The following is a 25,961-nucleotide window of genomic DNA, read 5'->3' as shown; positions in this document are numbered from 1 at the left end:
ACAAACTCAAAACCGCAACTATATATATATATATATATATATATATATATATATATGTTATATATATATATATATATATATATATATATATATATATATATATATATATATATATATATATATATAAACAGTGGAACCTTGACTTACGAGTTTAATTCGTTCTGTGACCGAGCTCGTAACTCAATTTGCTCGTTTCTCAAATTAAATTTCCCCATTAAAATGCATTGAAATGCTATTAATCCGTTCCAGCCCGCCAAAAACCACACCAATTTTTTTTTAAATATGCAGTATATATAAAAATATCTCGCGCTTTATATTTCACCTGTATGCAGCATACAAGTTGGCAGGATGGCCTGGACTGGAGGTACGCACACTTGACTCTAAACTGTCCAGCCTGGGTTTGAATCCTGACCCAGCTATAACCTGTCATGTCGGTGTTTCACAGGCAGGGTGATTCATCAATGTGTGTACCGCTAAACTGGGCGCCCCGTTTGCGTCCCATTAGTTGTTGGATGTTAAGGATCTCACCGTGTCTTCCACAAAGAGAAGGCGAGCTATCGCCGGCACTCTGAACAAGTTGTGGCCTGGCATGCTCTTCTCCTCTGCCGTTATATACGTCCTCCTCGGCATCTTTTTCCAGAAGAGCCCTGTCTCGTCACAGTTGAAGATTTGCTGGGAATGTATCGTTCGGCTTCTATCAGTTCGGCAAAAGTTATAATAAAATCTTCAGCTGCCTTCACATCCGAGCTTGCTGCCTCACCAAGTCGACAACACGCACACCTCGCTCATGTTTTTCGACGATTGCGTGTTTTATATCCAAGCACATCATCCTCTTCTTCGTCTCAGTACTGCCCTTGGCACTCAATTACTTAGGACCCATGGTTAAAACTAAGAAATTTTCCAAAATAACCAAAATGCGAAAACAAAACAGCAGCGATATACGGCAGATATGCTTGCACGGCAAGATAACCACGTGACCGGAACCCACCTAGTGGTGGGTGGCGTAAGCTCCAAAATAACCAACATGCGAAAACAAAACAGCAGCGATATACGGCAGAAATGCTTGCACGGCAAAATAACCACGTGACCGGAACCCACCTGATGGCGGGTGGCGTAAGCTCCAAAATAACCAAAATGCGAAAACAAAACAGCAGCGATATACGGCAGATATGCTTGCACGGCAAGATAACCACGTGACCGGAACCCACCTGGTGGCGGGGTGGCGTAAGCTCGTAACTCGGATCTCGGCTCGCATCTCAAAGCAATAAACCGCCCGAGCGACGGCTCGTATCTCGGAAAACTCGTAAGTTGGTGCACTCGTAAGTCAAGGTTCCACTGTATATATATATATATATATATATATATATATATATATATATATATATATATATATATATATATATATATACATATATATATATATATATATATATATATATATATATATATATACAGTATATATATATATATATATATATATATATATATATATATATATACAGTATATATATATATATATATATATATATATATATATATATACAGTATATATATATATATATACAGTATATATATATATATTGTTGTGGATATGAGAATGTTTTTTTTATTTTATTGTTGTGGTAAAATGTTGTTGTAAAAGGTTGTTGTAAAATATCACCCCTCCTCCCTCCGTTGTGGTTGTATAAAAGGTCAAAGGGCGTTCCCGTAGTTAGTCCATAAAACATACATGCAGGACACGATATATCTTTTTTGACAGTTATATCCTTATTATGTGTATTAGCGTAAGGCTGTGTCTTCCATTAATTGAAATACTCCATTGCACCAGTGAAAGAGAATAGATCCCCTTTCCTTCCCATCCCCAAAAATCTCCATTTCATATTACATCCCCTCTCGTCATTGCCGAGCCTCGATTGCCCATATTACCTCCCCTCCAATAACCGCCATTGACCACGAGGCTCGAGTCGGGGAAGAAAGGCGTGTCTCCACCTCGTCATAGAGGGGAGGAGTGAGCCAGCCCCACTCGACCAACCATGAGCCAGGGGTTTGGCTAGAGAGGGCGGAGGAAGAGCGATCGGGGAGGTTCGAAAAGGTTGAGGGGCGGGTCCTATATAACCCAAAGCAGGGTGTGTCCAAAAAGAGATGCACTTTGAGCTGAGACAAGGAGGGTCACAAAGAGCTGGGTCATCAGAGCAAGGGCGCATGAGGAGATGGGAAGAGAGAAGGCTTGAGCCCAACAGAGGTGATGAGTGCACAGCACAAGAGGGTTGCCTGACGCGAGAGATCGTGCCTTGCCTGAGAGGAAATCCCATCATTACTGAGAGAGCGAGAGGGTCGTGGCGTCGACGCAACCACGTTGGTTCCAGCGGTTGTCGTGTTCGCTTTAAACCACGACGCGAGGTCGGAACGGAACCTCGACGGCTGAACGAGCCGAACCGGCTGCCTTTGCCAGCTGAACGGACCACCTGCTGTCATTCCCCGCGTGAGTCAGTGTCTTTGTTTGTTCTGTCCTGGGAATAAGTTAAGTCTGTATAACTATAAGCTAGTATTTGCACTGTGTCACCTGCGTCTTATGTGTTGTAAATAAACCTTGATTGCTCCGTTTTGCTTGTGTAAATAATAAACCCCATTACTCGTCTGTACGTCTTCTCGTTTTATTCCTTTTTCCTCTTTGCATTCGTCGCCTTTGTCTTTTCCCTATTGACTAGCTGTGGTGCGACCCGGCCAACGTTTGGGTGGAATCGGGTGAGTCGGGGATCCTGTTAGGTCGCGGTTAAATACCAAACCGCTCGGTAACTAACATCTTAAACCGCGATCTGTAACAATATATACAGTATATATATATATATATATATATATATATATATATATATATATATATATATATATATATATATATATATGTGTGTGTGTGTGTGTGTGTGTATTCTCCATAGGTGATTCTATCTGTGACTGTATGGCTGTCTGGGGGAGTGGCTACACCCGTTCTGGGCGGTGCTTCAAAAAATTTCAAAACTTCAACAAATCACCACCATTTTGTTCTATTCGTATAGCTTTGAGGCCTCTGTTGTTCAGCCCGCGGTGTCTTGCTCTCTCTCATTGTTTTATTTCAACTCTAATTCGATATCTCATTTCATTTTTCACAGTTGCTAACACGGTTTTAGACTCAGCTGCAAAAAACGGGAATAAAATTCAATGAAAGTTACCGTTTATAGAACAAAATGCATTTTCAAAGGCCTGTAACATAAAGTTTATTGAGACTCCCTCACGGCTTTATCTCGACTCTAATTCACCATCTGATTTCATTTCTATCGATGGTTTTAGACTCTGTTTCAGCAATAAATAACAATAATTTCAGCAATAATCAGCTCCCCCAAGAAATAAGTACGTATTCACGTACACACGGAAAATGCCGAGATATATTAAAATTTTGCGGTGGACTTTTCCATTGTCACAACGAAATGTTTAATTTAGACGTAGTCACAATAAAAAGTCAACAATGTGGGGAGAGGGGTGGAGCTTCGTTCATGTATCGCCACAGATGGGAAATTGCGACAAATATTTCTTCGTTCTTATTTTATAAGTTATCATCATCATTCATCATTATTATACGGAAGTAAAGGTAATCCTGTTTAAACTTCCATTCATTCCATCGATGTTTTTTTTTTTCACATGAGTTTTCAAGGCTGAATTGTGTTCACATCCAGAACTAATAAAGAAACTCTATTTCATGTGTGCATGGACATGTAATTCACATATGTAAAATAAATAAATAAACACAGACTGGAAATTGCCGAGAGATATTTTTTTGTTCTTATTTTATAAGCTAATTGCACATACACTTTAAAGAAGCTTATTTGAAATCTTTAATTTAAAAAATATCATTTGTATGCTGTAACGAAAAGAGTAACTTTTGTTTTCGCGAGACAGAAAGGTGTAATTTAATGTTCTTATTCACTGCCCAGAAGACTTTTTCCCCAGGGACTTTTCCATTTGAGCTGTATTCTTTATATAGTCGAAATGTTTCATTCATTAGACGTAGTCAAAATAAAAAGTTGCAATTAGGTACTCTGCACTTGGGGAGAGGGGCAGAGCATCGTTTACGTGTTGCCACTCGCGTTTGCAAATTCTATCTCCAAAATGAATAAAATAATGAGGGAACAGAACTAGACCGCAATGAATGTTAACACAGACTTGCACGGGATGCTGAGCAACAAAGACATTGGAAGGTAATGTGTGCTCAGCAAACATATTGTTACGGGTCGCGGACAAGATGTTACTTTGGGCCGAGCGGATGGTCAACCGCGACCGTTACAGGATCCCCGATTAGCCCGACTCCCCCAAACGTTGACCAAATCGCGCCACAGGTATTCAATTTGGAAACCTCTAAAGCGACCGAAAGAGAAGGAAGAGAGGAGGAAGACAGAGTACAGAGGAAGAACAGATTTATTATACACACACAAGCAAAAAGGAGCAATCAAGTTATTTACAAGCAATGGATGGAAGAAGCAGGTGACACAGGGAAATCATTAGCTTATACTATGCAGTTTACTTATAAACCCCAGGACAACATTCAAGACAGACGACGTTCACACTTACACGGGGGAAATTGCAGGCAGGTATGGCTTGAGGATGGATGGGTTGTTTTGGGAGGCAATGGAGGGTCCAGCGTGGATTGCTGCCTGGCGCGCCCTTTTCGTGGCCTGCGTCCCCTTAGCTGCAGCGCAGGCTGGTCGCACGATGGCTCGCAGGCTCGGTCACACCTGCTCGTTCAGGCGTCTTCCTTCTCCCCAGCAACAACGAGCGACAGCAAGCAAGAGGACGGGGTAAGAGCAAGAGGACGGGGTCAGAGCAAGAGGACGGAGTGCGTCCGGCGGCGGTTTATATTGGTTTCTCACCGAACCTTCGCGCACTTTCTCGGGGGTTCCCGCTCCGCCCTCTCTTAGCCAAACCCCTTGTTCTGGGTTGGATGAGCGGGGCCGACTTACTCCTCCCCCTATGACGAGGGGGGCGACCCGTCTTCTCTAGCCACTCCCCTTGTTCGTAATGGCCGCAAATGTCGAAAACCGGTCAGCAGCTGCAGGTAATGCGCCGTCACGTTGCACATCAGTTCAGTACTGCAATAAACGGTTGCTGTCAAAGCTCAAGTGGGGGAATCCCTGGCACTTGAGCTGCCATGGATCATCGGAGGGGCCTACGCTTATTTCGTTTGATGCAATGCAGAGTCAATCTAGTGGGAAACACATATTTAGCCTACATAGAATAAGGAAATAAGCTATTTAAAAAAGATATATCGTGGCCTGTCTGTAGGTTCATGGAATTAACTAGGGGGACGTCTTTCGATCTTATTTACTCTACGAGGGCCAGTTAAAACACAGCAAACCAGTTCTCACATTCTTTACACTTTCCAAATTCGTTACAATATACAAGAGCAGCTGTAATGAATCCGGATGAAGTATCGGATAATATTGTTGAAGATTATCATTATGGGCCGAGTCCGATGACGTCACCATGCGTGTACTGTTCTGCGAAACATTTCACTAATGAATGAACAGGACAAGTGGGTGGATTCACACTGTGTTGCTCCAAGAGAAAAGTTCAATTACCTCTAATATTTGCCGTACCTGCTCGATTGGAACAACTGCCGGAGTGAGGGGAGAGAAGAGACCGAGGGAGGGGGGAGAGCAGACTGGGGGAGGAGGGAGAGGAGACTGAAGGAGGGGGAGAGGAGAATGGGGGAGGAGGAGAGGAGACTGAGGGAGGGGGAGAGGAGAATGGGGGAGGAGGAGAGGAGAAATGGGGGAGGAGGAGAGGAGACTGGGGGAGGGGGAGAGGAGACTGGGGGAGGGGGAGAGGAGACTGAGGGAGGGGGAGAGGAGACCGGGGGTGGGGGAGAGGAGACCGGGGGAGAGGGAGAGGAGACTGGGGGAGAGGGAGGAGGAGACTGGGGGAGAGGGAGGAGGAGACTGGGGGAGGGGGAGAGGAGACTGGGGGAGGGGGAGAGGAGACTGAGGGAGGGAGAGAGGAGACTGATGGAGGAGGAGAGAAGGCTGATGGAGGAGGAGAGGAGACTGGGGGAGGGGGAGAGGAGACTGGGGGAGGGGGAGAGGAGACCGAGGGAGGGGGAGAGGAGACCGGGGGGTGGGGGAGAGGAGACCGGGGGGAGAGGGAGAGGAGACTGGGGAGAGGGAGGAGGAGACTGGGGGAGAGGGAGGAGGAGACTGGGGGAGAGGAGACTGGGGGAGGGGGAGAGGAGACTGGGGGGAGGGGGAGAGGAGACTGGGGGAGGGGGAGAGGAGACTGGGGGAGGGGGAGAGGAGACTGGGGGAGGGGGAGAGGAGACTGGGGGAGGGGGAGAGGAGACTGGGGGAGGGGAGAGAGGAGACTTGGGGAGGAGGAGAGGAGACTTGGGGAGGAGGAGAGGAGACTGGGGGAGGGGAGAGGAGACTGGGAAGGGGGAGAGGAGTGAGGAGGAGTTGGAAAGGAATAAGCGGGGAGGAATAAAGCGACCCCCACTCTCCCCCATGTGAGACCCACTCCCCCGTGTGTGTGTGACCCACTCCCCCATGTGTGTGTGTGTGACCCACTCCCCCATGTGTGTGTGTGTGTGACACACTCCCCCGTGTGTGTGTGTGTGACCCACTCCCCCCGTGTGTGTGTGAGATCCACTCCTCCGTGTGTGTGTGAGATCCACTCCCCCCGTGTGTGTGTGGTGACCCACTCCCCATGTGTGTGTGTGTGACCCACTCCCCGGTGCAGTGTGCGTGATGTGGGAGGGATTGCTGCAGGGAGGCAGAGGATTTGAGCTCTTGAAGTCACATTTTACATGAGATGACATTACACATTTCAAACTGTATTTACCCATGTGCACGCACATGCATTCACATGTTATCAGAAGTAAATACATTGTGTAGACTAGCAACGGTACCCGCCCTATGGGCGGGGCTCCAATTGGGAAGCCCAAATGAAAAGGCAAAATATCAGAAATTGAAGGTTTTTTAAAAAAATTTTAACGATTCATATAAACATCCATTGAATCACATCACACGCAAATCATCAAAATCTAAACAGTATCTTTAGAATTTCAATAAAAGCCACATCACTGTTCATATCGGTAAAATATTATTCCATTGTGTTTCAAATCGTGATCGATACACTATGATCATGATGATCGTGATCATGAATTGTGATCGATAATAGTGTTCACAATCGCTATGTCGTATGTACTCCCGATACGTGTACCAAATTCCCGATACGTGTAACTGCACCAAATCAACAGTTAAAAGGATTTTGTGCCGATAGGTGTTACGGCTTTGGCAAGTTCGATGGAGACAGCGATCTGTTAGCGTAATCACCGCCAAAATAGCTATGTGGAATTCTCTCTTGTAGAGATTAAACGTTACGGCTGTGACAGCCTTGGCAAGATCGATGGAGACAGCGTTTATTATACTTTTAATGTAGGACACTGTCTAAAGCCCCAGTCAGCGGCCTGACGGCGAAGGGCAAGGTACACGCTGGCCCGTCCAGTGTAGCGCGCGTGTGCGGCCCCCGGACATCGAAGGGTATTAAACGTTCATTAAACATTAAACGTTCATTAAAGGATTACGAAACGAAAAACATTACGAAATTACGTTCACACCGTCATGTCAAACACTACCGTGAACACATACATCGTCACAACATCGTCACAATGAGAACATCGTCACAATGAACGTAATGCGAACGTGAATGTTATACGGGAGTCCAAACCTGAGAATACTGGAGACCAAAGCTGAAATTGGGAAAACTAAATAGCCTATTTTACTCCTGGAGATCCCAGGATTATCCACACAAAATATCGTTTCGATTGGTTGAGCCGTTTTTGCGGTACCTTCGAACAGACGGGCAGACATTTGATGAATTATAGTAAGATTACATCATTTGTACAACTGATAAATTACCAGTAACCATTTTGTAAAACTGAATGTGCAGCAACTAAATGAAGATGTCCAAATGTCACACACGTCCATGCCTGTGGGATTCCCAAGGGTGACCCCACTTCCATATATATATATATATATATATATATATATATATATATATATATATATATATATATATATATATATATATACATATATATATATATATATATAATGGTATCTGTAATCTGGTTCTCCAACCTAATGAGCGGACAACATGACGTCATCACCATGCACGTCCGCCTTGCCTGCAAAGTTCCAGAGGAACCATCCAGCAGTGCGTCATTATGGATTATAAATACAGATACTGTCACAAGTGCATGCAAAACTCACAGTTACCGACCTGGTTTCGCCCTTGTTGGGGCTTCATCAGGGCAACGCAGTGAGGCTTTCCATACACTTGTAACTCTGTGACCCTTTCGGTTTTTATATCAGTCACCATGCGACCTTCATATCATCAGTGGAGAACCGCCAGCAAGGTGTCCCATACAGCTGCTGCTGCACCTTGCTGGGAGCGATAAGCACCGCCTGCCACGCGGTGACGTTATCTCTGGTATCCACTCATCATATGGAGTCGACCTGGTTGCGGTTGGGAGTTACTAATAATGGTATCTGTAATCTGGTTCTCCAACCTAATGAGCGGACAACATGACGTCATCGCCATGCACGTCCGCCTTGCCTGCAAAGTTCCAGAGGAACCATCCAGCAGTGCGTCATTATGGATTATAAATACAGATACTGCTGGATGATACTGCTGGATACTGCTGGATGAAATACAGATACAGTATTTATAATCCATAATGACGCACTGCTGGATGGTTCCTCTGGAACTTTGCAGGCAAGGCGGACGTGCATGGCGATGACGTCATGTTGTCCGCTCATTAGGTTGGAGAACCAGATTACAGATACCATTATTAGTAACTCCCAACCGCAACCAGGTCGACTCCATATGATGAGTGGATACCAGAGATAACGTCACCGCGTGGCAGGCGGTGCTTATCGCTCCCAGCAAGGTGCAGCAGCAGCTGTATGGGACACCTTGCTGGCGGTTCTCCACTGATGATATGAAGGTCGCATAGTGACTGATATATATATATATATATATATATATATATATATATATATATTGTAACGAATTTGAGAAGTGTAACGGTTTTGAAGAGTGTAACAATTTTGGAGGAAGTGTAACGAATGTGGAAAGTATGGTTTTGTTGTGTGTGACACCCTCGTAATGTAAATAATGGTCGCAGCCGTCCTCCTAGTTAATTCCATGAAACTTACACACAGGCCACGATATATCTTTTTAAATAGTTTATTTCCTTATTCCATGTAGGCTAAATATGTGTTTCCCACTAGATTGACTCTGCATTGTATCAAACGAAATAAGCGTAGGCCCCTTTCAATTTCCCCAATCATCTCCGCTCTCCAAAGTTCCTTTCAAAAGCGGTGCGAGTGGTGTTCAATCCCGCAAGCCGCCATTGCCCATGTGCTCATCTCGGAGAAGAGGGGTGTAGGAGCCGCCAACTCACAGGCGTGGCACGTCGTCATGATCAAAGGAGGAATCGGACAGCCCTAACAGCCAACCAGCACCGCGGTTAGCGACCCGGTACGCGTGCCCTCGCAGCCGGCGGCTTGATTCCGCCCCGAGTAATAAAAGCGACTGGAAGGGACTGCTTCAGGAGATGAGAGAAGAGGTGACATGCGAGAGGAGCTGTGAGCGGTGAGATGAGAGACGCTCCAAGCCAAAAAGGAGAGGTACTTGGAGAGGAAACCAGCTTTGGAGAGACGCGCTGAGAGGAGGGAGACGGCTCCACCAGAAGGAGAGGAGCAGGTGTGACCGAGCCAGCGCGTGACGTCTACAGCATCAGCAGCGTCGACGCGACCGAGGGTTCCCGCCAAAAACGCGAAGAATTGGGAGCTGCTACCTCCAGCCCTGCCGGTTGCAGGGACCTGACCCTGCCTCCCTCTCCAGCAACCCACCTCCGCCATCCCTGCCTGCAATTTCCCCCGTGTAAGTGTGAACGTCGTCTGTCTTGAATGTTGTCCTGGGGTTAAGTAAATTGAATAGTATAAGTTAACAATTCACTGTGTGACTGCTTCTTCCATCCATTGCTTGTGTGTGTATAATAAATCTGTTCTTCCTCCGTACTCTGTCTTCTTCTCTTTTCCTTCTCTTTCGGTCGCTTTAGAGGTTTCCCGATTGAATATCTGTGGTGCGATCTGGTCAACGTCGGGTGGAATCGGGCCAATTGGGGATCCTGTAACGGTCGCGGTTGGACCATCCGCTCGGCCCATCATAACATCTAAACCGCGATCCGTAACAATATATATATATATATATATATATATATATATATATATATATATATATATATATATATATATATATATATATATATATATATATATATATATATATATATACATATATATATACAGTCACGTGAAAAAGTAAGTACACCCCATGTAAAGTTTTGACTTTTTCAACGTATTTCAACATACAGCTATTTGATCTTCATTTCAACAATATTGAGAGATAAAGGTGATATAATATAACAAATATCATGAAACATTTACATTTTGTAGTCCATTCTATAATTTAAATAAACATAAATGCAAATTTCGCATGTGGAAAAAGTAAGTACACCCCTACATTTATCACTACTTAAAATACCTAAAATTAGAATCAGGTGCACCAGCTCAGGTTCAAATGATTAGAACATCGTTAGAGAGGATCTTGGAGGAACCTGTCTTATTTAAACCTCAGACATTTAGTTTGGTTTGCTCTTTGTTGTTGAAGTGTGCGGCATCACCATGCCGAGATCAAAAGAGCTCTCTGAGGCCTTCAGAAAGAAGGTTATAGATGCCTACGAGTCTGGGAAGGGATTTACAAAGATCTCCAAACAATTTGAAATCAATCATTCGACTGTTCGGAAGATCATCTACAAGTGGAGAAGATTTCAAACAACTGCCAACTTGTTCAGGCCAGGCCGCCCCAGCAAGTTCAGCCCGAACGCAGACCGCAAGATGCTGAAAGAAGTCTCGAAGAACCCCAGAATGTCATCACAGGACCTACAGGTAGCTCTTGCCACTGTTGATGTCAAAGTGCACGAGTCTACCATGAGAAAGAAGCTGCACAAATTTGATCTACATGGGAGGTGTGCCAGGAGGAAACCTTTGCTGTCCAGAAAGAACATCAGGGCAAGACTAAAGTTTGCCAATGAACACCGAGGCAAAGACCAGCACTTCTGGAACAATGTGCTCTGGACAGATGAGTCAAAGATAGAGCTATTTGGCCACAGTACCAGAAGACATGTTTGGCGAAAACCAAAGACAGCATTTGACCACAAGAACCTGATACCAACTGTAAAGCATGGTGGTGGAAATATTATGGTTTGGGGCAGCTTTGCTGCATCAGGGCCTGGGCAGCTCACCATCATAGAATCCACTATGAATTCTTCATTGTACCAGAGGGTGCTTGAGGATAATGTGAGGCCATCTGTCGGAAAGTTGAAGCTCAACCGAAAGTGGACCTTGCAACATGACAATGACCCTAAACATATCAGTAAATCCACCAAGAAATGGCTGAAAAGAAAGAAATGGAGAGTTCTGGAATGGCCAAGTCAAAGCCCGGATCTAAACCCCATCGAGATGTTGTGGGGGGATTTGAAACGAGCTGTGAATGCAAGAAACCCCTCAAACATCGCACAGCTGAAAGAATTCTGCATGGAGGCGTGGGCAAAAATTTCTCCCAGTCGATGTCAGAGACTGGTAGACAGTTATAAGAAATGCCTACTTGAGGTTGTTTCTACCAAAGGGGGCAATACCACCTATTAGAGCCAAGGGTGTACTTACTTTTTCCACATGCGAAATTTGCATTTATGTTTATTTAAATTATACAATGGTCTACAAAATGTAAATGTTTCATGATATTTGTTATATTATATCAATTTTATCTCTCAATATTGTTGAAATGAAGATCAAATAGCTGTATGTTGAAATATGTTGAAAAATTCAAAACTTTACATGGTGTCCACATACTTTTTCACGTGATTGTATATACTAGGGCATTGCCCGTACTATATCTATATCTAAAATTATATCCCCCCCCCCCTCTATTTACATGAAATGGTTTGGTCCAAAGCGAACGGCTTCCGGAGTTTGGTAAAGAAATCGCCATCGCGTGCACAAACGCGCAGGAAAGCGAATGAATCGCAAATTCGTTTTTATTAGTTTTAAAACATAGTTTAACGCCAACATAGTTTGCAAACGTGAAATAAATGAATACGCTCTCAAATGTGCCATCCGAGGCAGAGTGTGTCCGCCACGTTCGGCACACGCGATAGTTCGCTGCTCTCTGATTGGTTGAATCGTTTTTTGGACATAGCTCGGTAAGTAATTGTCCGATTAATATGAAACCTTGAAAAGGCACATCCTCGGGTCCCCAGCAATATACCTGGCAAGTTAAAAGTATATCGGACCCGTGGTTGTCGAGAAACAGCGGTCACAGACAAACAAACGTACAAACAGAGATTACTGGAATTATAGATAGATATATACATACGCACTACATGATCAAAAGTATGTGGACACCCGAACATTACACATCTCATTCCAAAATAATTGGCATTAATATGGAGTTGGTCCCCACTTTGCTGCCTCCACTCTCCTGGGAAGGCTTTCCACTTTCCACGTTCCACCCCCCCCCCCCCCCCTTTCCCCACATACTCAGGTCCCTCCGGGCATAGAACGGAGGGGGCGGGGTGTTACAAACAATGACGTAGGTATGTACATTCTGTTCTGTTCGGCCGAATAGCTCAGACAAGACAACACCCATTTTTTAAAACCGACGATCCTGTGATGTCAGCTTTTAATATTCAATTTATTAGCGTACCTTTGTAGAAAGCTTTTGAAAGTTTTCCAATCTTTCTCTTTCACCATGTATAACAATGTCCACTTTATTTAACTAAAAAACACGGCAGATTGGCATTGAATTAATCTGTATAAATTACCTTTTCACAGTCTGTAAATGGTATTCGTGACTAATGGCGATAGAATGCAGAGGCTGTGGTGCTCGGGGATAATTGTGGTTGCTTTGTTGGCAACACTTCACAATGGTGATCAATTCAAGATTTTGGCATGGTTCCCATTATTTGCACGAAAGGTCTCCGTGGCTGAGTCAAACATGTTCAGTTTTGACATGTCCCTCTGCATGACTCGCTCCTTATATGATATTAATTTTTCTGTCGGAACCCAGCACACGACTTGCATGGCAGGCCCTGCGCAGCTTTCAGCGTGTACTGCGGGCAGTGGTTGTCCATGGACATCACATGGCATCGATGGCGAGCCGCCTGCTCCCAGTATGCCAGCTCGAGCACATAGAAGACAGTGCCATCACGTCTGATTTTCTGCATTGGTGGGCACCGACTCGTAATACAACAATTGGCCGTGATCTACAAATAAACAACAAATGTAATGAGACAAAGGCACTACAATTCCATGAAAAACGGAATGCAAAGAAACCGTTGCATGAAAGCACCAGCTAGATACAAATTAATTTCATTGATAATAGTCCCAAAGGTAGTCTTGTGATTCACATCATTAAAATTATGCTTAAAAACAAGAACAATGTGACTTTGTCGCTAATATGCCTCCGCACTGTCCCACAACGGGTAGATGCCATCACTCTGCATATGTATGGGTAGGGGATCATTTTTGTGAAGTTTCGTGTTGATCGGATGAGGTTCGTTTTCTATCCAAGATGGCTGCCAAACCACGTGACCTATGACATCAACATTGTCAAACTATATGCAACAGTGCTATAAGATGACATTTGTAAAATTTCGCGTCAATAGGGTGAGCGGTTTCATAAATATCATTATTTTATACTTGCAGAAGTACCCGGCATTGCCGGGCGGGGGAGGGGAGGGGGAAGAGGAGGGGAGGGGAACGGGGGGGAGGGGAGGAGAGGGGGAGAGGGGGGAGGGGAGAAGAGGGGGGGGAAGTACCCAGCATTCCGTGTATAAACGTGAGGGAGAAGAGGGGGGAGGGGGGAGGGGAGGAGAGGGGGGGGAGGGGGAGGGGGGAAGGGAGGAGAGGGGGGAGGAGGAGGGATGGGAGAGGAGAGGGGTGGGAGGGGAGGGGGAGGAGGGAGGGTGCACGAATCGTCGAATCAGCGCGCTGCTCTGCCACCGATTCAGATTCCGTGTATAATATTCCTCGCTGAAAAAAAATATGGAACTAAAGATGAAAGAAAAAAAAACCTATGTGGTGTGAATGGCAATGTTCCTCGCTCAAATGTGAAAAAACACATTCGCTTTTCGCTCTGGAATACGTGCGAACACGTAACTGAGTTAATGGCGGCAAGGAACATCACGTGATCGCTCTGAGCGAATCAGCGCGCTGCTCTGCCATTCCGGTCATAATATTCCTCGCTGAAATGCGCTGAGGTAAAAATATGGTAAAAAAAAAAATTATGAAATACATTTTTTTAGGTCGGCCATGTTCTTCCCAGGCTCAATGGCCATGTTTGTGCCAAATATCAAGTACGTGAGCCTCTCCGTTTAGGAGTCTATCGGTAACATTACACACACGCACACACACACACACACACACAAACTGTGTTTTATATATATAGATTTACCTTCAATCCAATATGGCTGCCAAACCAAGTGACCTATGATGTCATAAATTTAATGTTTCAATACAAATGGGTCATTGATCATGTGCATGCAATTTCAGATTTTTAGGATAAGGAATTCGATTAAAACATTTTGGCTGGTATACCACTTCACCTATGATGTCATCATTATCATGCTTGTGTTCCCCATTGGGAGTACTTGACAATGTGCCAAGGTTCAAAAATTTTCATTCAGTGGTTTCCGAGAAATAATTTAAATATTTGCGTTTAATCCAAGATGGCTGCCATACCACGTGACCTATGACATCACAATTATCAGAAAAACATTCTGCATGGGTGTCACTCCTACCCTGAAAGTTTCGTCTCAATCGGACATGTGGTTGCTGAGAAAAATGAGGTTTAGCCCGGACGGACGGACGGACGGACGGACAGACAACCGAAAAACATAATGCCTCCGGCGACTTTGCCAAGTTCACAAGAACCTGCGTGTGTTGTTCATCCATGGTGGCCTTCCTATATTCGTGTCTAAAAAAAACCTGGGAATTGTCAACAAGACAGGGCAATGTGATCCATCGTCAGCTCTTGCAATCACAATAATGAAAGTGTGCTTCAGACGACTTGGTAATTGGGATGTGAGGGAGGCTGCACCACTCCCGAGCTCAACTTGAAGTCGTCAACCTCCGTTCGACCACATCATTAAAACTGCGATTATGAACAAACTATGTTCAACGCAGCAGGTCATGTGACTCTTCACCCTGTACGAAATTGTTTCGGTCAACATCATTTCTTTGAATTCTCCAACAACAAAATATCGGTGATTGCTGTAAGATGGTGGCCGGTATCGATGAAATGTTGACAATCATAACATTGGGACATTTATATGCGACGAATGTGAAGATTGAGGTTTTCATGAAATACGACGGTTTGGTGACAACATTGTGTGAGGAGTACAGACAGTACCTTCAGAAAGTATTCACCCCCGTGACTTTTTTCACATTTTGTTGAGTTACATCCCTGAAGTAAAAATGGGTTAAATTGAGATTTTTGACACTGATCTACACAAAGTGGATTTTTTTCTTTTGGAATATTTTACAAAGTAATTAAAAATTAAATACAGAAATATCTAATTTACATAATTATTCAACGCCATGAGTCAACACTTCGTAGAAACGCCATTGGCAGCGATTATGCTTGGAGTCTTCTTGGGTATGTCTATCAGTTTTACACATCTGGATTTGGGGAGTTTCTCCCATTCTTCCTTGTGGATTTGCTCAAGCTCTGTCAAGTTGGATGGGGAGCGTTGGTGAACAGCGATCAAGTCTTTCCACAGATTCTCAATGGGATTCAAGTCTGGGCTTTGGCTGGGCAACTCAAGGACTTTCACGTGCTTGTTCTGAAGCCATTCCAGTGTTGCTTTTGCTGTATATTTGGGGTCCTTGTCCTGTTGGAATGTAAATCTTCGACGCAATCCAAGGTCTATTGCACTCTGAAGCAGGTTCTCCTCAAGGATTGTCCTGTATTTGGCTCCATTCATTGTTCCCTCTATCCTTACACGTCTCCCAGTTCCTGCTGCTGAAAAGCATCCCCATAGCATGATGCTGCCACCACCATGCTTCACGGTGGGGATGGTGTTAGATGGGTGATCAGCTGTGCTCAGTTTCAGCCAGACAAAAAGATTTGCATTCAGGCCAAAGAGTTCAATTTTCATCTCATCAGACCACAGAATAATTTGCCTCATTCTCTCTGAGTCTTTCACGTGCATTTTTTCAAACTCCAGGCATGCTGTCATGTGCCGTTTTCTCAGGAGTCTGACCACTCTTCCATAAAGCTGAGATTTGTGAAGTGCTGCAGAACCTGTTGTCCTTCTGGCAGTTCTCCCATCTCAGGCAAGGATCTCTGTAGTTCTGCGACAGTGGTCATTGGGGTCTTCGTCACCTCCCTGAACAAGGTCCTGCTTGCCCGGTTCCTCAGTTTTGTTGGATGGCCAGCTCGAGGAAGAGTCTGGGTAGTTCCATATTCTTTCCATTTCCTAATGATGGAGATCACTGTGCTCTTGGGAAATTTCAACACTCTAGAAATTATTTTATACCCTTCCCCATATCTTTCCGCCTCTCAATTCTATCTCTGAGTTATATGGAGAGTTCCTTGGACTTCATGGTGGAGTTTCTGTTCTGACATGCGCTGTCAGCTGTGAGACTTTATATAAACAGGTGTGTGCCTTTCCAAATCATGTCCAATCAATTAAATTTACCACAGGTGGACTCCAATCAAGGTGTAGAAACATCTCAAAGATGACCAAGAGAAATGGGAGGCACCTGAGCTAAATTTCAAGTGTCATAGCAAAGGGTTTGAATACTTATGTCAATGTGATATTTCAGTTTTTTCTTTTTAATAAATTTGCAAGACTTTCTAAAATCCTGTTTTCTCTTTGTCATTATGGGGTATTGAGTGTAGATTGATGAGGGAAAAAATGAATTTAAACGATTTCAGCATAAGGCTGCAACATAACAAAATGTGAAAAAAGTGAAGGGGTCTGAATACTTTCTGAATGCACTGTGTGTGCGAATGAGCAGGATACCTGCTGCACACAGACATACCTTCACTATGAGGAGTCGAGGTAAGAAAATCAAGGCTTTTGAGAACAACATGCAGACTGAGTGACAGACACGGGGTGAACTTGAACCGCACCATGTAGAGCACACACCTCCACCAGGCTGTACAGTTCATGTGTTGTATCCCACAGATAGGCCGGATCTGGATCCAGACCTGATGCAAAGTCGAATCGGCTTGTTCTTATCATGAAACCAACTCATCCACCAAGTTTTGTCATAATACATCCATAACTTTTTGACATATCCTGCTCACAGACAAGCAGACAGTACTGAAACCATAACCTACATCCACCTTCGGTGGTGCAGGTAACAAATTAATCATTTTATAAAACTCAAGTCAATCAGTCGTCTCAAGCTTGGACATAATAAATATTCAAGGTTAAAAAACGTACTTTTGGTTAAATTGCATTTTTAATAAATGTTATGCGTAGTTGAATTAGACAACTTTGTCGAACCGTTCTTATTCGAGCGCATAGGCCTTGCAACCTACCTCATAATACCTGCGGTGCAGGAAAATGGAACTGGAACAGGTGCAGATAACTTTGACGAAATCTGCAATCAAGGTACAAAATTAAGTTGTGGTTAAATTTCATGTCAATATGTTAAAATTACGTTAGACAATTTTGATGAGCTGCATTTAAGGCCACATTGGGGCATTATGTTAAAGTAGGCCACCCAGGGATGCTAAACTCATGTCGGTATGTGTGCGGACTCACTGACTGACAGTAATGCGCACACACACACACACACACACACACACATCCACACACACACACGCATACACACACATACACACACATACACACACACGCATACACACACACACACACACACACACACATCCACACACACACACACACATACACACATACACACACACACACACATACACACACACACACACATACACACATACACACACACACATACACACATACACACACACATACACACACACACACACACACACACATACACACACACACACACACACACACACACACACACACACACACACACACACGTACCCACTTACTGATTACAATACAATACCCTCTCCTGTCGCTTCCAGAGCAAACGTTTCCAATAAGTTGAGGTTGCTTGGCAGGAGAACTTTGGGAAATGTTAGTTGCAATTTTCACCCTGCGCTCACGTGGCAAAAAGCGAGGTTAAGTGATTGTTTGTGTGCATACCTGCATTTTAAAAATTCATTTTCTCGGCTACCATTGGTCTAATTGAAATAAAATTTTCACCGTCGGAGTACCTCCACCTGTACAATTTTTTTTAATTCATAATTATGACGTCATAGGTCATGTTGTACGAACGCCATCTTGGAAAACCTTACGCCTCTATATCTCCGAAAACCACTCAACGGCAAAAATCGAAACGTGGCTCATTGTCAAGAACACCCCATGGGGAATAAGATATGTTCATGAAGATGTCATCGGTGCCTTCATTATGACGTCATAATTCGACAAGCATACCGCTTGACACGATCAGTATGAATGTTTTTTCTCTGCAACTGTTGGTCCGATGGATATTAAATTTTCACCATACGACGCCTCCTGCTGTACAATATTTTAATAGCAATTACAACAACATAGGTCACGTGGTACATGTGTTATCTTGGAAGAATTGAAAAACGTTGCACCTCTATATTTCCGAAACCGCTCCATGCAAACAAATTGAAACGTGGCTCATTGTAAAGAACTCCGCATGGGGAATAAGTGTTGGTGGCGATGATTAATGAATAAGTCATTAGTGTTTTAATTATGACGTCATGATTCGACAGGGACAACGATTAGTCCAATAAGTTTTAAGTTTCATGAGCGTAATTGATGCAACAATTATATTAATGTAAAGTTATGATGTCATCGGTCACGTGGTCTGGCAGCCATATTGGATCAAAGGAAAAACAAGACCAAAAGTCTAACAGCGGTGTAACCGGCTTGTAAAATATTGTTGCGGTTTTGAAATTGTAAATATGACATCATTAAAGGTTAAAGGTTTGCCCCCCATAGTTAGTCCACAAGCAACACCTAGGCCCACGTAGAGTATTAGTTATGTCATCGTATGTGTAAGAGTAGGCCATTTCCCTAGTGATATCTGCGTTGTGTAAAGAAATGAGCTTAGGTCCTTTTCATTTTGCGGCCACCCTCCAATTACATCATGGGCATAATGGATCCCACGCCCCATTTGGCATCCCTCAAGTTTGTTACGCTTAGGCTGCCAGCAGCGTTCGCTGCCCTTGGTTTGCTCGAAACTAGTCGCGTACCACGAGGTAGGCCTAAGAAGAGGGAGGAGCGCGAGGGTCGAGGTGTGGCCGCGACAAGCAGCACGTCAGAGGAGGTGATGGTAAGAGCAACAGCCAACCAGGGCTGAGAGGGCATGGCACGATAGGGCGTGGTAAAGAGCATCTAGCAAGTGCTGGAAGGTTCGCTGGGCAAGGCTATATAAGCGTGTGCACAAAGCCCTTGAACAGGACTGAAAGGACTCGCATGCATACGGAGTTGTGAGAAGGGAGAGGCGCTTACGAAGGTCTTGTTGGAGAGAACTGATCCGGAGGACTCGTGTGAGGAGAACTCAGAGGACCGGCATGCACACGACAGTGTCAAGAGCCCTTGATTGAGAAGCGCATATCGAACTATTCGCTTATTACGTACGCGGCCGCAGCCGCAAGTGTAACCGCCAAAGCCAGCCCTACCGTTCGCCCTGTAATAATCCCATGCGCGAAAACGACACGTGGAGAGCTACTGCCGTCTTTATCCATCTTCTTCGCGGTGCGAGTTGGGGACCGGAGGAAGAGCTGCCCGGACGCCATCTCTGGACCATCGAACTGGTCAACTGCAAACCCCGTGTGAGTGTGTCTGAGAGTGAACGGGCACGTTTGTCCAGGGATAAGTTAAGACTGTGATTAAGGCTGCACTGTGTTTTCTTCTTCTTCTTCTTCTTATTGTACAAAGTGTAAATAAATCGTGTTATTCCTTTCTTCCAAATTCGACCGTTTCAGTGATTTCCTCCATTGGGTAAGCGTGGCACGATTACGAACCGCTTGGATCGGGTTTAGTCATTGCTAATGGCTCCGGTCACGGGTTCGCTACCACTCGGCATATCCACCAACGCCCATGATTCTGGCGGGGCTTATTTCCTCGTTTCTGGGCGGCGCGAGTATTTAGGTATTAGTGATTAGTCCTACGACCCTACTTCGCGCTGTCCGGGAGGGACGTCATAGGTCCCGGGTCCCGTCAGCTAGTCAAAGACAAGGGGACTAATCCCCCCTTGGTAAAGGGGAAAGGCCGGTGCAGAGATCCACAACAATATTATAAACCACAAACACACATGATTAGCTTTTTAAACGGTCACTAATGCTGTTTATGACATCAAACAAAGAAATTTAGAGGAATCCGGACATCCGTGAGGTAATTTTTACTTACAGAACTGAGGGAAGATCTACTATAATCTATATACCCCACAAGGGTTGGGTACGTACCGTTTTGTTGGAAGAGCCGTAACGCCAATGCTTTCGACATTTGATGATCATTTTAACAATCGGTTTGTCTGTGTTTCACACTGAATGAAGGTAGAGCATGGCGATTGTGATATTTGACAGGTTCGGCATGAACGGCATATAAATCAAAATGGCGGTGTGTGGAGAGTCAGCCGCTGTAACGCCGTAATGATATCAGACGTAATCACATCACCCTGTCATGTGACCAGATCCTCAGCTCTGATTGGTTTACGTTTGAGGGGACATCCATACATACATACGGAGAGACAAACGCTGTTCTAGACGGCTTTGCCCTATGGGCTATGCCGTAAAAACCTTTCAAAAACAGAAGAGTTGGCTCGCACCAAGGTGACTGCATGGTGTAAGTATTCTATGAATACCACCTAGTTAATTTTGTTGAGTCACGTCCAAAATAATGCAGCAGTCTCAATTATTGAAGCTTCATCCATAAAGCATCCTGATTGAAGCAGCTCGTAACTGCGAAATCACACATTGAAGATGTGAATTGCACCAAATGGCCTCGACATTTGCAGGCTCAAAGGGGCCCTGATTAGGTCGAACTCGATGGCAAAGAAATGTTATTTAGCACTGCTTGACAAAGCACACAAATGGCTTCATTCGAATGGCTCCTTGAAGTTGTTGTTTTATTTTTTTGGTTTCTGCCTGGAGATAAACACACAATTGGCCATGCGGCACCAAACGGCACACCGAAATGACGTTTAATCAACGGTGCTGGCAAATTGCCTTTTTCCTGAGTGCTTTGTTGTGCCACCCATTTGTCCTTGCCCATGAAAACGCATCTCGTTTGCACTCTGGTTGGACAAACCTCGTTATTTCCCTGGGTAAAATGTGAAAATGCACCTTCGGATTCATAAATGTCGGGAGCAAAAGGTTCCGTTTAATCAGCTTGCTTTGTGATCTTTTAATAATTATTACTTCTGAATACAAATCTGCATGTTGATGAGAATGTGGGCAAAACGTGGGGGGTAAATGTGGGCACGTGGGAGAAAATGCCATATTGAAAGTAATCAGACGGCCACCACTTAGCTCGAACATGAACTGATTTGACTGTGGGAACAGCAGCTCTGGCATCAGGGAGCTCGGGAAATATGCTCCGAGGACACCAGGTCAATCGGAACGATTTGTCATTACTGGTGGATGTCCCTTGGCTCATGATTTCAAAATAAATGGTTTGTGCAGCAAGTGGTGTCTCAACAATGACTTCTGGTGGATGCACTCCATTCAACTCTGATCTCTGCAATGGATTTGAAGGCAGAATGAGGCCTCCTCCCCCCCAAGCCTACCTCCCTCCCACAGATCTCCCGATGTCCCTGCTCTCCATCCTGTTCTCCCGCTCCCTTTATCATATGTTTTATGTGTCAGTTTGTCTTTCTGTGATCAATGTTAGCTCTTACACGAGCCTCGATCTTGTATACCTTCCAAAAAAAAAACTAAAAAAAAACTCAGGAGGGTCACAGACCAGTTTAGCAACCTTTCTGAAATTTTGATTTTGAAAAAAAAAACAGTAGGAAAGGTTAAATATGAAGAGAGAAATGAGTTGTTTGAGACTTCAGGAGGAAAAGCGGTTGATTAAGTGAGGAAGGTTTGAAGGTTAAATTCTCACTCTTCTTCTTCTTCTTTTCCCTCTTTCTGTCTTTTTAGGACTGGCAGTTTCCTCATTTCCTAGGAGATGTGGACATCAATCTTCCTGGTCTTCCCACATCCTACATCCGCATAAGACTGCCTCGGCGGATCTGCAGAGATCAATACCATGTTCATATTACAGGTAAGACTACGGCATTGCAACATCCTCTATACCTATCTTGCTGTGCATTAAAAAGGAGGAGGAGGAGGAGGAGGCTGATATTGCATAAAATACCACGTGATATGTGACAATCATTTGTGAAAATCAATTCGGTACCTTCAGAAATTTCTGATGTCCTTTTCGAGTCAACGAGAACGACGCTCGGTGGAGCACATCGCTCCGCCACCTGAACACATGACGTCATGTATCCCACTGATCTGGATCCGAACCTGAACCAAAATCGAATCGGCTTGTTCTTGTCACCTACTTAACTCATCCGCCAAGTTTGACCACAACTCGTCCACAACTTTTTGAAATATCGTGCATACTCTATATTGTTTTGGCCCAATCTGGCCAATTTAAAATTTTCCTCGATCCAGATCCAGATCTTCACCAAAATCGAATCGATCTGTTCTTGGTCGACACCCAATCTGTCCACTTCGTTTTGTCCAAATCCGTCTACAACTTCCTGGGATATTCTGCTCACAGAGAGTTTGGGTGTATTCGGTGATGACGTTGATTTGTCAGTTTCGATGGAAAATGTATCAACAGTGGAGACTGAAAGACTTTGTAAACTCCATTGTGTCCGCTTAGTGTAAACTATAAGTAGGATGACTGGGTTTTAAATTGATGAAAACTGTTCCATTCGTTTTTGTCCAGTGAGGGGACCCTTAAACCAGTTTAGACCATAAAGAGGTGTAATAGGTCTCAAGTGTTGAAAGGGTCTAATGGGATGAAAAGGGGAATAAAACGACGAAATAGCTCTTAAAAGGACTAAAACGTTCTAAATGCTCTAAAGTTATAAAGGGGTCTACAGATCTCAGGGGTCCAACGGGTATAAAGATCTAAAGAGTCGATAGGGATTTAAGGGATCTAAAGGGTAAAGACAGCCATCTATTAACACTTTTCCCAGGGTGGTTAGCATCCATCTATTAACACTTTTCCCAGGGTGGTTAGCATCCCTCTCTCAACATTTTCCCAGGGTGGTTAGAATCCCTCTCTCAACATTTTTCCAGGGTGGTTAGCATCCCTCTCTCAACATTTTTCCCAGGGTGGTTAGCATCCCTCTCTCAACATTTTTCCAGGGTGGTTAGCATCCCTCTCTCAACATTTTTCCCAGGGTGGTTAGCATCCCTCTCTCAACATTTTTCCAGGGTGGTTAGCATCCCTCTCTCAACATTTTTCCCAGGGTGGTTAGAATCCCTCTCTCAACATTTTTCCAGGGTGGTTAGCATCCCTCTCTCAACATTTTTCCCAGGGTGGTTAGCATCCCTCTCTCAACATTTTCCCAGGGTGGTTAGAATCCCTCTCTCAACATTTTTCCAGGGTGGTTAGCATCCCTCTCTCAACATTTTCCCAGGGTGGTTAGCATCCATCTCTCAACATTTTCCCAGGGTGGTTAGCATCCCTCTCTCAACATTTTCCCAGGGTGGTTAGCATCCCTCTCTCAACATTTTCCCAGGGTGGTTAGCATCCATCTCTCAACATTTTCCCAGGGTGGTTAGCATCCCCCTCTCAACATTTTTCCCAGGGTGGTTAGCATCCCTCTCTCAACATTTTTCCCAGGGTGGTTAGCATCCCTCTCTCAACATTTTCCCAGGGTGGTTAGCATCCCTCTCTCAACATTTTCCCAGGGTGGTTAGCATCCCTCTCTCAACATTTTCCCAGGGAGGTTAGCATCCATCTCTCAACATTTTCCCAGGGTGGTTAGCATCCCCCTCTCAACATTTTTCCCAGGGTGGTTAGCATCCCTCTCTCAACATTTTTCCCAGGGTGGTTAGCATCCCTCTCTCAACACTTTTACCAGGATGGTTGGCATCCCTCTCTCAACATTTTTCCCAGGGTGGTTAGAATCCCTCTCTCAACACTTTTACCAGGGTGGTTAGAATCCCTCTCTCAACACTTTTACCAGGGTGGTTAGAATCCCTCTCTCAACATTTTTACCAGGGTGGTTGGCATCCCTCTCTCAACATTTTTCCCAGGGTGGTTAGAATCCCTCTCTCAACACTTTTACCAGGGTGGTTAGCATCCATCTCTCAACATTTTCCCCAGGGTGGTTAGCATCCCTCTCTCAACATTTTTCCCAGGGTCGTTAGCATCCCTCTCTCAACATTTTTCCCAGGGTGGTTAGAATCCCTCTCTCAACACTTTTACCAGGGTGGTTAGAATCCCTCTCTCAACATTTTTACCAGGGTGGTTGGCATCCCTCTCTCAACATTTTTCCCAGGGTGGTTAGAATCCCTCTCTCAACACTTTTACCAGGGTGGTTAGCATCCATCTCTCAACATTTTTCCCAGGGTGGTTAGCATCCCTCTCTCAACATTTTTCCCAGGGTCGTTAGCATCCCTCTCTCAACATTTTTCCCAGGGTGGTTAGAATCCCTCTCTCAACACTTTTCCCAGGGTGGTTAGCATCCCTCTCTCAACATTTTTCCCAGGGTCGTTAGCATCCCTCTCTCAACACTTTTACCAGGATGGTTGGCATCCCTCTCTCAACATTTTTCCCAGGGTGGTTAGCATCCCTCTCTCAACATTTTTCCCAGGGTGGTTAGAATCCCTCTCTCAACACTTTTACCAGGGTGGTTAGAATCCCTCTCTCAACATTTTTACCAGGGTGGTTGGCATCCCTCTCTCAACATTTTTCCCAGGGTGGTTAGAATCCCTCTCTCAACACTTTTACCAGGGTGGTTGGCATCCCTCTCTCAACATTTTTCCCAGGGTGGTTAGAATCCCTCTCTCAACACTTTTACCAGGGTGGTTGGCATCCCTCTCTCAACACTTTTACCAGGGTGGTTGGCATCCCTCTCTCAACACTTTTACCAGGGTGGTTGGCATCCCTCTCTCAACATTTTTCCCAGGGTGGTTAGAATCCCTCTCTCAACACTTTTACCAGGATGGTTGGCATCCCTCTCTCAACATTTTTCCCAGGGTGGTTAGCATCCCTCTCTCAACATTTTTCCCAGGGTGGTTAGCATCCCTCTCTCAACACTTTTACCAGGGTGGTTAGAATCCCTCTCTCAACATTTTTACCAGGGTGGTTGGCATCCCTCTCTCAACATTTTTCCCAGGGTGGTTGGCATCCATCTCTCAACATTTTTCCCAGGGTGGTTAGAATCCCTCTCTCAACACTTTTCCCAGGGTGGTTAGCATCCCTCTCTCAACACTTTTACCAGGGTGGTTAGCATCCCTCTCTCAACACTTTTACCAGGGTGGTTAGCATCCCTCTCTCAACACTTTTACCAGGGTGGTTGGCATCCCTCTCTCAACACTTTTACCAGGGTGGTTGGCATCCCTCTCTCAACACTTTTCCCAGGGTGGTTAGCATCCCTCTCTCAACACTTTTACCAGGGTGGTTAGCATCCCTCTCTCAACACTTTTCCCAGGGTGGTTAGCATCCCTCTCTCAACACTTTTACCAGGGTGGTTGGCATCCCTCTC

At 44.7% G+C, this 25,961-nt stretch overlaps 1 protein-coding gene across 7 annotated transcripts in view; it reads left to right on the top strand.

Annotated features, from left to right (window-relative positions):
* The window catches only part of TMEM117 (transmembrane protein 117), a 159,353-nt gene that overhangs the window by 122,061 nt on the left and 11,331 nt on the right, over positions 1–25,961 (top strand). For all 7 annotated transcript variants that reach the window (XM_068124019.2, XM_078782878.1, XM_078782877.1 and 4 more), the window contains one exon: positions 22,384–22,507. In XM_068124019.2, the coding sequence (XP_067980120.1) occupies positions 22,384–22,507 (124 nt within the window). The remainder of the gene's footprint in view (positions 1–22,383; positions 22,508–25,961) is intronic.

Source organism: Myxine glutinosa, chromosome 8 (genome assembly GCF_964187855.1).
Source record: "Myxine glutinosa chromosome 8, kmMyxGlut1.1, whole genome shotgun sequence".
In the NCBI taxonomy this organism is placed as follows: domain Eukaryota; kingdom Metazoa; phylum Chordata; class Myxini; order Myxiniformes; family Myxinidae; genus Myxine; species Myxine glutinosa.
The sequence above is the reverse complement of the archived record's forward strand: the minus strand, read 5'-3'. Positions and strand labels throughout refer to the sequence as shown.